General features: G+C 37.8%; 1 protein-coding gene across 1 annotated transcript in view; it reads left to right on the top strand.

Annotated features, from left to right (window-relative positions):
- LOC105992542 (chromosome unknown open reading frame, human C4orf27) overlaps window positions 1–10,703 on the top strand; it is a 20,628-nt gene extending 9,925 nt beyond the window's left edge. The window contains exons 4-8 of the mRNA XM_013025458.1: window positions 1,274–1,372; window positions 3,194–3,344; window positions 6,153–6,240; window positions 8,057–8,229; window positions 10,453–10,703. Coding sequence (XP_012880912.1) covers window positions 1,274–1,372; window positions 3,194–3,344; window positions 6,153–6,240; window positions 8,057–8,229; window positions 10,453–10,584 — 643 coding nt within the window. The 3' untranslated portion in view covers window positions 10,585–10,703. The remainder of the gene's footprint in view (window positions 1–1,273; window positions 1,373–3,193; window positions 3,345–6,152; window positions 6,241–8,056; window positions 8,230–10,452) is intronic.
- Window positions 10,704–12,392: the final 1,689 nt, after the last annotated feature.

The raw sequence follows: 12,392 nt of genomic DNA, 5'->3' as shown, positions 1-12,392 counted from the left end.
GGTCTCTTGGGGAGATTAAGCGTTGGAACTCGAACTCTCTTTTTGGTTGGAGAGAGCTGTGGCGTTTCCCTACTGCCCCGTCGCCATCTTGGTCATCACCGCTGTTATTACTTTTAACCTACCCTAGGATAATGAACCTTTTAGGTTGAAAATTACTGTTCTATTATTATTATTAACATTGTTTAAATAATGTTTTTCTCCCTTTTAGATTCAAAAGCTCTCCTTTAGCTGGAGAAATAGTTTATAACAGCTGGTATAAGGGGGTTATTTTGAAACAGTTTAATGTATTGCCCATGTTGATCTCAAACTCCTAGACTCCAGCAGTCTTCCCACCTCCGCTTTCTCCAGCAGCTGAGAACAGCTCTTTTTACTTCAATAATTCATGTGCTTCCAGGTATCCAAGTGGCAGCTGGTAATTAAGAATGAGTTGTCATAGGCTCTTCAATTGTTTCTCATGAAGCTGATAAAATTCTCTTTAAGGGTGGGGGTTGAGAGACAGGCTCTGGAGCCAGAAAAACTGGTCCTACCCGACTGTATGCCAGTCATTAGTGACTATGACTCTGTAATTCAGTTCCCTTTTCTGAAACAATGGGGATAATAAGTGTACATACTTGATAGGAATATTAGGAGAGCTAAATGAGATGCTTACAGTGTTAAGAAATAGAAGTATCATGAAAAGACCTTGTCCACATGTACTAGTGGTAGTGCTTTAGGTAGAAACTAAATTTAAGATAATAGAGGGGAAGATGGAAACTACCCAGAAAGTACTATGCAGAGGATTGCTCAGTTACTGTGTATAGATTCTGCTTCTGACTTTGACATTAATTTACTAGGGCCTTCAGAGTAGCTTAACTGCTCTGTAATTGGTTTCCTTGTTTCTGAAAACAAAAGGAAGAGAATCTTTTCATCAGTAAAGTTGGATAATCCTTTGCCCTGTTTGTTTTGTTTTTCCATTTTTACTTTTGGTTTCCTTTCATTCAGACTCAAAAATGAAGGTCATCAGGTTGTGTGAAGTTTTCTCTACTTCCTTTAAAGGAAGTGTATTCCCTCTTTCTTTGAATTTGGGTGTAAAACTTAGATACTAAAAATCTTAATTTCAGGTTCTGTTGTAGGAATAAGATGTGTCATATAGATTCATAAGAAACTTGAACCTGACAGAGCTTAGTAAATTTTTCAGTTTTTTTATAAGTATAAATAATCATCTATAGAACCAAAATTCTACTTGCCTGATAATTATGAAATGCTATATTTTTAATATCTTTTGTTAAACCAGAGATTCTCCTGATGAACTTCCTGTGTATGTTGGTACAAATGAAGCAAAGAAGAACTGTGTAATTGTTCAAAGTGGAGATAATATGTTTGCTGCAGTCAAGTAAGAAAATATTTTATTTTGATCCCCCTGTGTTCAATTAAACACCGATGGGTATACATGTTTACAGAACATTACAGAAGAGAATTAGGAAACTCAAGGTTATAGATTTCTAAAGATGATTTCCATGGCTTTTCTAGATAGTTTTATTATACACTTCTGTTTTGCTTCTCCACCAAAAGGTACCTTATCTTGAAAGTGTGATGAAACCAAGTGCTAGAGAGTAGGTTTGAGGCTAAGAGATAGTCATAATAATGAAATGAAGGTGATGCAGGAACTTCTTGGCTGTACAAGACCTTGCTAGAAAGAATGCCAAGAAGTGTGTTGTAGGCAAGGGAACAGCCCATTTCCATATGTATTAATGCAAATAAGTGTCATAGAGTAGTTGAAAGCGCTATATGCAGAATATAGTGGAGAGTTCAGAACATTGATTCAGAGTTCAGAACATTGATTCAAATTTGACATCATTAAATTTGCATTTTTATGGTTAATGTGATTTTGGTGTTTTGGGTTTCTGTGGTGCCTTAGCGCGCCCTTGCTAGTGTTCTGAGCTTGGGTAAGTTGAGGGTCTTTTGTGCCTCAGATTCCTGATATGTAAAAAGGACTGAAGAATCACACTAGAAATGTATAAATGTTCTGAGCCTTTTATAGTATTCAGCCAGTGGTACCTTCAAATGTAGGTGGCAGATACAAATGTTTTTGCCTGGGTTCTAGAACTGAGTTCAGAGGAAGAGGTTGACTTTCGTCTTAAAGTAGGTGCCATTTCCAGTTTTACTCTTCACTTAATATCACAAGCAAAAATATCAGTGTGTTGGTGATAAATATACATTATTTCTAACTGGCAATAATATATTGGTTTTATGTTCTTTTAAAATTTCCTTGAAGTATTCTTTTATATAAGCTTATAAAGTAGCATCATTTTTCTACTATGTTTTAAGAATATCTTAGCACAAATTTGAAGTTAACATTTTTAAATCAATTAAACTTAAATATCTAATGATGTCCTTTGGCTCTGTTAAAAAAATACCTTTTGGATATCACCCAACGCAGACGAAATAGTTGTACTGTCAAAGCTTTTAGAATTCACAACCTTTATAGACTAAGATAATGACAGTTTGCTTTGTGAAGGTTCAAATGTGTTTGTGACTTTAAGTGTCACTAGCCTACAATTTTGTGAAATTTGTGAAATTTATATAATCAATCTCAATAAAAAAATTGTAAAAAGAAATCCTCGTGGTATCTATATACTATTTTTTCTTCTTATTCTAGACTTCTAGACTTCTCCAAAATAATCTTATCTTAATATTCAAGCAGTGAAACTAAAAGTTGACTTAATTTCAACTTTTTTTTTTTGCTGGTCCTGGGGCTTGAACTCAGGACCTAGGCATTGTCCTTGAGCCTCTTTATACTATAAAGTTAGCTCTCTATTACTTGAGCCATAGCACCACTTCTGGATTTTTCTTAGTAGTTTATTGGAGATAAGAGTCTCACAGATTTTATTGCTCAGGCTGGTTTTGATCCAAGATCTTCAGCTCTCAGCCTCCATAATAGCTAGAAATCGTGCATTAGCCACTGGCACCTGGATAATCTCAGCTTTAAAATGATTCTTACCATAATGTTTATAAAAAATACATAATACAAACTCCAATCGTTTGCTGTTTCTGACTGGTAGCTTTTAATACTTTTCTCTTAATAAAACCTTTTAGAAATTTTGAGAGAACCATTGTGAGACTTTTTTACTGGACTTTCCCATTTTTAATCTTAGCTGCTTAAACTTCTGTGTATAGTGGCCAGCAATATAATGAGGCTTTTACTTCTTTTCAGATTATTTTTGATGAAAAAACTTAAAGAAGTAACTGATAAAAAGAAAACCAGCCTCTTGAAAAGCATAGATGAAAAACTCACAGATGCAGCCAGAAAATTGGGATACTCACTGGAACAGAGAACCATGAAGATGAAACAGAGAGACAAAAAAGTATGATTTCATGCTGTTAGTCTTAACTTGTGCTGTTTAGCAGATCTCCTCTTGATTTCTCCCTTATTCTGTAGCCCTGGCTCACAGAGAGCTGGATGCCATTCCTTAGGGCAGTGGAGGTCCTTCAGGGCTATCCAACACCTGAATCTCAGATGGCACTGGAGTAGTAGTCAGTGAACTCTTAAATTTCTTTTTTTGTTGTTGTTGTTGGTCATAGGGCTTGAAATCAGGGCCTGGGCACTGCCCCTGAGCGTTTTTTGCTCAAGGCTCATATAGCATGCTACCACTTAAGAGCCACAGCTTCATTTCCAGTGGTTAGTTGGAGATAAGAATCTCATAGCCTTTCCTGACCAGGCTGGCTTTGAATGTTCTGAACCTCAGATCTCAGCCTCCTGAGTAGCTACAGGTGTGAGTCAATAGCACCTGGCTTTTAAATTCCCTCTTTTAATGGCTGATATTTCTTGATTTAGTATAGTGTTTTCAGGCAAGAATCGTTTTTTTTTTGTTTTGTTTTTTGTCGGTCGTGGGGCTTGAACTCTGGGCTTGGGCGCTTTCCTTGGCTCCTCAGCTAAGGCTAGCACTCTACCACTTGAGCCACAGCGCCACTTCCGGTTTTCTAGTGATTTATTGGAGATAAGAGTCTCATGAACTTTCCTGCCTGGGCTGGCTTTGAACCACAATCCTCAGATCTCAGCCTCCTGAGTAGTTAGGATTATAGGTGTGAGCCACCGGTGCCTGGCTGGAAGAACAGTTTTATAAAAATACATTCAATTGTATTTTTAAGACCTTAAATGTAATTCCCTTTTGAGAGAGTACATTTTAGGATTTGTTAGGTTTCTCCAGTAAATGTGTACAAGCAGTTCTTCCTTTTTCTTCATTGATCCCTTCACCATTTCTTTTTACATTTTTTAATGCCTGAAGTGTGAAGAAGTATTTTGTAAAGGAGCAAGTACTTTTGGGTTTTGAATTGGTTTTTCAGTTACAAATTTCAGAATAAGCTAACAGGAAAACTGGAGACTTCGCTCTGGCAGAAAATGTAATATACCCATTTTTAATATAATAGAGTACCATTCAGCATACTAGATATGTTTTTATAGACAATACCTAATAGTACTTTGGAATTCAAAGTGTTTATATAGTCCCCACATTTAGACCCTATAATGTATCTGCAGAGTTGGAATTACCTTGTTTTACAGATGAGTACAATGAGGTTTATGAAGGCTTTGTGCTTTGTCTAGAGTCATGAGGGACCAGTCTAAGAACTAACTCCACACCTTTCATCCTTTCCACTGTATCTTATTAGTTATATGCCTACCTTCACTTTCTAATACTTAACATTTCTCCATTTTGTATAAATGAACATTGGTTAAATAATGTTGTAAAATGAGGCTTATATCTTTCCATCCACTTCTGAGGCATGCCTTAAGACCTCATCCACCCTATAGAGGGATTTCCTAAGTTATTAATCGTACTCCTCAACATGAAGATTCTGATAATGTGCTAACAACTAGTACTTTTTTTTTTTTTTTTTTTTGGGTGGTGGTGGGGCTTGAACTCTGGGCCGGAGTGCTGTCCTTTAGCTCTTCAGCTCAAAGCTAGCGCTCTACCTCTTCAGCCACAGCACCACTTCCAGTTTTCTGGCGGGTTATTGGAGATAAGAGTTTTACAGGCTTTCCTGCCCAAGCTGGCTTTGAACTGCAATCCTTAGATCTCAGCCTCCTGAGTAGCTAGGATTACAGGTGTAAGCCACCAAGACCGGCTACAACTGGTACTTTTTTTTTTTTTGTCAGTCGTGGGGCTTGAACTCTGGGCCTGGGCGCTGTCCCTCAGCTCTTCAGCTCAAGGCGAGCACTCTATCACTTGAGCCAGAGTGCCACTTCCGGTTTTCTAGTGGTTTATTGGAGATTGGAGTCTAGAACAATTAGCATGTAGTTAATCATCTACGAAAACACTTTATCATCCTTTTGTTGTATTTCATTCTTCCTGAAGGTAAGGAAAACTTTCTATGGTCTTTTTCTTATCACTGTTGTATGAGAGCCAAGACTATCCTTGAACTCTAAATTCTTCTGTTTCACCTCCTAAATTCTGGGATTACAAGTATGAACCACAACTCTTGGGTGGTTGTAGTTTTTACTTGTTTTTTTTTTTAATATACTTAACTAAGTCTTCCCCAACACAGAATTATAAAAAGTACTTCTGTTTCTTCTAGTACTATGTAATTTGGTTTTTACTTGTAATCCTAAATTCCATGCATACTTATTTTAGTATAAAGATACAAGGCTATAAACTTGGTGCCAGTGATTCATGTCTGTAAACCTAACTACTCAGGGAGCTGAGATATGCAGATTGTGGTTCAAAGACAGTTTGAGCAGGAAAGTCCATGAGACTCATCTCCAGCCACCAGAAAAAGCTCGAAGTGGAGCTATGGCTCAAATTGTAGAGTGCTAGCATTGTAAAGTACTAGCTTTGAGCACAAAAGCTCAGGGAATGCAATAAACCCTGAATTCGAGTCCCAGGACCCAAACCAAGCCCCCTGCCCCCAACAAATGTGTGTGTGTGTGTGTTCATGAAAACTTCTTTTGAATAATGTCTCTTCTAGTGGTTTAGTAAAAGATAGGAGAATGAAAAAGTAGAAGTATGAAGGTAAGGAAGTTTTTATATCAGAGATGCAGGTTAAAACACTTTTTTAAAATTAGAGATTTTGGGTTATGTCTTCTGTCTTGGAAGATTTCACTGGACTTTACAAAGAAGTAGAATATTTTATTTGGTCTATTTGCCATAATTTAATATGTTTTTGTCCCTCCTTAGGTTGTTACCAAGACCTTTCATGGTGCAGGCCTGGTTGTCCCAGTAGATAAAAATGATGTTGGATATAGAGAGCTCCCTGAAACAGATGGTAATGTACTTTGTATGTAAACATGTGCATACATGCTAGTGTATACATGTAGAAAGGCTTTCCTTACATTGTGAAGTACTCACAAAGAGCAAACTTAGGCTTTGTCAAAAGTAAGTCTAATTAGATATTTAGTACATTCATTTTATGTACATCTTGAGATCTGGTACACTGGTATTCAGAAAGTAATGAAGAAAATATTGAAGGCCAAAATAGAATTGTTAGCCACTTATTTTTTTTTAATAGTCTTGAAATAAACATTATGAATTTTCCCTGGACTCTTACTTCAGACTATAATTTTGCCATGGCTACACTTCTCCAACTTATGGTTTTAGTTTTTGAATTGATTTCTTGTCTTTCTATTATTGTCTTTTTGTTCTTAATTCACAAGTTTTTGTTTTTTGGCAGTTGTGGGCTTGAACTCAGGGCCTGGGCTCTGTCCCTGAGCTCTTTTGCTCAAGGCTAGAGCTCTACCACTTTGAGCCATGGCTCCACTTCCATTTTTTCTGATGGTTAATTGGACAGAAGAGGTACTTTCCTTTCCGGGCTGGCTTCGAACCATGATCTTCGGACTTCAGCCTCATGAGTAGATAGGATTATAGGCATAAGCCACCACCACCTAGCTCATGGTTTTTGTTTGTTTTGTTTTCGTTTTCTTAAATATCTTTTAAAAAATAAAGTAGGACAGGTAAAAAAAAAATTCAGTAACTTTGTCTATTCGGGATTTTTTTTGTTGTGGTCATGGGGCTTAAACTCTGGGCCTGGGCTCTGTCTCTGCGCTCTTTAGCTCAAGGTGAGCGCTCTACTGCTTGAGCCACAGTGCCACTTCTAGTTTTCTAGTGGTTTATTGGAGATAAGAGTCTCATGGACCTTCCTACCCAGGCTGGCTTTGAACCATGATCCTCTGATCTCAGCCTCCTTAGTAGCTTGGATTACAGGCGTGAGTCACTGGCGCCCGGCTGTTGTTTTTTTAAAAATCCAACTCCTAGAGGTTTGGTTAAGAAGTTGGCCAACTTTCTAGACAGGGCCAGATAGCCAATGTTTTCAACTTTGTGGGATACATGCAGTATTTGCCGCATATTCTTGTTTTCCAACCATTTGTAAATACAAATCATTCCTTTTTTTGAAGGCAGTTAGAAATGAAGTGAGCCAGACTTGACCACAGTTTGCTGATTCCTAGACTAGCATACTTGGGAAGCCTTGAAATCATGACTGCAGTCCTCAGGAGGATAAGGCAGGAGAACCCTTAGTTCAAGGCCATTCTGGACTACATGGTGAGACTCTTCTCAAAAAAAAAAATCCTCTTGACTTCAACTAACTGTGAAGTACACTTTGCTAAAACAAATTTTTTTCTGCTTAGCCACATTTTATGCTTGAATTCTAAGTAGAAGAATTATAAAACTGCCAATCAAAACTGTAGTGTGGCAGATTTGTCAACTGGAAGAAAAAATGAAAAAAAAACGAACATAGAATCGTTTTGCCTTTAAAAGTGCTATACCTTAGCCAGGTACCAGTAGCTCACACCTGTAATTCTAGCTTACTAAAGAGGCTAAGATCCTAGGATCGTGGTTCAAACCCAGCCCACTACGGAAAGTCCATGAGACTATTTCCAGTTGACTACCGAGAAAAAAAGAAATCTAGAAGTAGATGTGTTGCTCAAGTGTTGAAGAGTGCTAGCCTTAGGATAAAAAACTTGGACTGTGCTTAGAACCCTGAATTCAAGCCCCAGGACTGGCAAAAAAAAGACCAACAAAATAAAACAAACCCCTTCCCCCCCCATTACAATGGATGACCCCTTTATATCATTGATTTCTTTCAGCTGACCTTAAGAGAATTTGCAAGACAATTGTTGAGGCTGCAAATGATGAGGAGAGACTAAAGGCATTTGCTCCTATTCAGGAAATGATGACCTTTGTACAGTTTGCTAATGATGAATGTGATTATGGCATGGGGCTTGAATTGGGAATGGACCTCTTTTGCTATGGTTCACATGTGAGTAAAACTGCTACCCACCTGCTGCTGCAAGTGCACACACATTTGTATTTGGAAATACAATGCATTTGGTATATGGATACATTTGGTATATTGAACCACCTAATATATTTGAAATCTAGTAAAGGTGAATAACCAAGATTATTTCCTATAGGTTTAAAGTATATTTACCCGTTAGACAAATGATATGAGTATGTCATTTGTAATGTGAGTGAGCGTTTTTTTTTTTTTTTTTTTAATTTGGGGTTGAATTCAGGACTTTGTACTGTTAGGCAAGTTCTCTGTTACTGGAGCCATACTCACAGCCCTTTCAAATTTAATTATTTGGGGGTAGTCTGTTTTCTTGCCTGGGTCAGCCTGGATGTCAGTCCTCCAACTTTTTGCCACCCCATAGAGCTGGAGTGCCTTACTCAGGCACTGGTGTTTAGACCTTTAATCCTAGCCACTCAGGCTGAACTCTGGAGGACTGGTCTGAAGCCAGCCTGGGAAAAATCTGTAAGACTCCATCTCCAAACTAGCAAAGAGTTGAACTGGAAGTACTGGCTTCACACAGAGCCAATCAAGAAGCAAACCTAAGCAAGCACAAGGCCCTAAGTTCACACCTTGGTATTGGCAGGAGAGGGGGAGGGAATAATATGTATATGTATATGTAGGATGATAGTCGACCATTATTTTCCTCATTAAAGAAAAACATCAGCTGCCTGAGTACTGTAACATGCTTCTGGATGGAGTGAGGCTGGTCTTAAAATCTTATCTTCCCCACTTGTGTAACTTTTCTAATATCTTTGTATCTATTTTTTTACCTATAAAATATCTGCCCATATCCACACTTGCATGTACTATTTCTCATTTAAGCTACTTTACAACTGGATCACAAAGAGGCAGAACATCTTACCCAAGTTCACAAAGGCAATTTGATTCTAGACTCAAATCTCTATAAACTGGGGGCTGGGAAGGTGGCTCAGTGGTAGAGTGCTTGCCTTGCATGCCTGAGGCCCTGGGTTCGATTCCTCAGCACCACATAAACAAAAAAACCCAAAAAAGCCGGAAGTGGCTCAAGTGGTAGAGCGCTAGCCTTGAGCTGAAGAGCTGAGGGACAGCGCCCAGGCCCAAAGTTCAGGCCCCACGACTGGACCCTCTCCCCACCCCCCCAAAAAAAATCTCTATAAACTGTAAAGTGCTTAGGAATGACTTGCTTCTAGGTAAAAAACAAATTATTTCTTGGGTCTGACACCTGCCACTTCCCATTTCTGATGTGCTCCCAGGTGATGGTGACTGCAGACCACACTGAGGAGCAAGACTAATCCAGTAGAGCTAACTCTAGCAGGCACCAAAATCATCAACAACTGTTCCAACATGGGTTCCCCATGTTCTCCTGCCTCCCATCCCATTGAGAGCTCTGAGTGGGTCTTCAGAATTTGCATTTCTTAGTTTACCAGGTGATGCCACTGGTCAGAAGAACACATTTTCTGAACCCTATCATAAATCCTACTGCCCTGCCTTTCTCTGCTTGCCTCATATATGGTTTCTACCAGTAAAATAAAAAATGTCTAATAGCCAGAATGACAGCAATCTGGAAAGTGCTTAATCTGCTCACAAATAGTAGAATAAACCAGCTAAATAGGAGACTTGAGAATTTTACATAAGTATTGAATAGATTTAAAGCACAGCACTTAACCACGCTAAATGCTGAATGTTTACTGTTACTGAGAATGTTGTATTGCTAATTACTGTATACTATGCATGTATGCAATAGCACTGTAAAACCATTCAATAAGCCTAGGGGGTAACTCTTAACAGGTAATGTTTCTGTGGTAAGGGAAGAAGGAAATAAAATACAGGAGAGTGACAGTGACATTTAGCATTTCAAAGAAGAATAAAGCTTAATGTCTAACTAGTAAGAATATGCTGAAAAGATAATGAGGGCATAGTTGGAAGACTTTTTTTTTTAACAAGTTGATAAAATTTGAGATGAGAACTTAAATATTTGTTTTCTTCTAGATTTCCTTCAAGGTATTTCCATTAGTCTTGTATAGATATGCACAATTCCCTCTTGAACAGAATACCAAGTACCTGTGCCAAAGTCAGTTTGTCAGTTGAAAAAGTAGTTAACATGATCTTGGAAAGTAGGTTTTGTAAAAATGGACCATTTCATTGTATTTTTTCCAAACACATAGGGCATCTGCCCTTTCCTGTTTAATGTTATATTCTTTTGTCTTTCAGTATTTTCATAAAGTTGCTGGCCAACTTTTACCTCTTGCATATAATCTGTTGAAGAGGAATCTGTTTGCAGAAATTATTGAAGATCATCTGGCAAACAGAAATAAAGAGAACATAGACCAACTTGCAGGATAAATGAGGGTTTGTTCTGTTTGGTGTATATTATTTTTAAATGCCATATCATACTTACGGGGGGTTGTTTTTAAGGAACACGGAAAATAAATGGAAAAATGGAAACATTTACTAAAAACTGACAGGCTATTCTGGACTTCTTTTGCGTACAATAAAGTGAACTTACCTGATTGGTGACACCTGACATTTTGGAAGACACTGCATGTTATAGGTAGTCACTGTCTAGTGGATTTGAAGAACTAGACAGTTACTACTTTCAGGGTGTCCTCTGTTACTATCTGGGTTGAGTATTACTAATCCAGAATTCTCAAGTCAAAAATCTTTGAGGATTGACATGATGCTGAGAAGTTTTGAATTTTGAAGCATTTTAGTTTTGGGATAAGGGATGCTCAACTAGTGAAATAGATCTATGAAAATATTCTAAAATTCTGGTCCCATGACTCACTAATGGGAAACTCAATTTACTGTATGAATAATACAGTAAATCTTGAATTAATACAGCTATTCCTTTAAGGGCTGGAATTATAGTGGTATATAAACAGGGATACAGGAGAGGTAAGTTTACATGGAAACTCATGTTATAACCATGGCTAGTGTAGATGATCCCAGGCCTACCAATGTGCATTTTAGTTATTTCCAAGTAACTCATAGTCTCCCAGTTACCAGTCCAGTCCTTAAGACATTCCTTCCTTTAGAATTGAGTCTGATTTAACAATGACCAGAACATAGGTATATTAATATAGTAAGTGGTATTATATATCATATAGGTTCTAGTTTTCCACTGAAATTCATTTTTGATACAAACCAGTGGGTAGCTGTGATTTATTCCTTATACCTGACAAGAATCTTTAGCCTTAAAACCTAAGTGCAAACAATGACATACAAAATTTGGCGGATCATGCAAAAGAGCCTCTGCATATAAAGTTATCTGATTTAACCCGCATAGATTTACCCAAAGAACTTTTGTTGAATGGTCAGTGGTTTTCCAGAGTTGTTCTAGCTGGCACTCTAAAACAGATTTACTTTTTAAAATAATGTGGTAAATACAATGCGGTCTCATGGCCCCAGTTAGGCTACAAGCTTTTGTGGGAGGGGAGAGGATTTCACACACACAGTTCTGGGGGTTGAAACTCAAAACCTCCTAACTCAGGAAGTCAGCTTTTTCACTCACAGCTGGCACTCTGAACTACAGTTCCAGCTTTTTGCCGGTTAAATGGAGATAAGACTCATGGATTTGTATGCTAGGCTGAAACACCCAGGGAAAAATGAAAGCTTATAAAAAAAAATTAGTGAGATGCTGCTTTATAAACTACTCAGCAAGGGCCTAAGTCCCTCACACTAGCTCAAACAGACTGTACTGACTCAATGTCAAACTATTCCTATGTAGATTCTTGCTTAATATTGATGGGTAATCCAATACCCTTACCTCAGTTCATTCATTTCCAAAGATCTTGACTAGTTGGTGTCAATAAGGAAAACCTCCCTAACCTAAACTACAAGCATTCTAAATATCACTTGTCTTTCCATCTTCTTTTACTAGCAGCCCCTTCTGTTCATTCCATTCTTGCTTCTGCACTCAAACTAGGTTCACTTTCCCATTAAAATCATCCTAATCATCCCTACATTCTAAAACTTGCCCACTCCTTAGCTGAATGTTCTCAGAATCAAGCAGCTGTACATTTTAAAAACATTGCATTTAGTGCCTAACACCCAGTAAGTTCAACAAACACTCAACAAATGAACAAAGATCTACCCTAGATTTTTAGTGTTTTCCTCATAGAACATTTAATATTAAGACTGAAATTTCATTC

Source organism: Dipodomys ordii, unplaced genomic scaffold, assembly GCF_000151885.1.
Source record: "Dipodomys ordii isolate 6190 unplaced genomic scaffold, Dord_2.0 Scaffold4, whole genome shotgun sequence".
Lineage (NCBI taxonomy): Eukaryota > Metazoa > Chordata > Mammalia > Rodentia > Heteromyidae > Dipodomys > Dipodomys ordii.
Note: the sequence above shows the minus strand (reverse complement) of the source record. Positions and strands in the feature narration are given on the sequence as shown.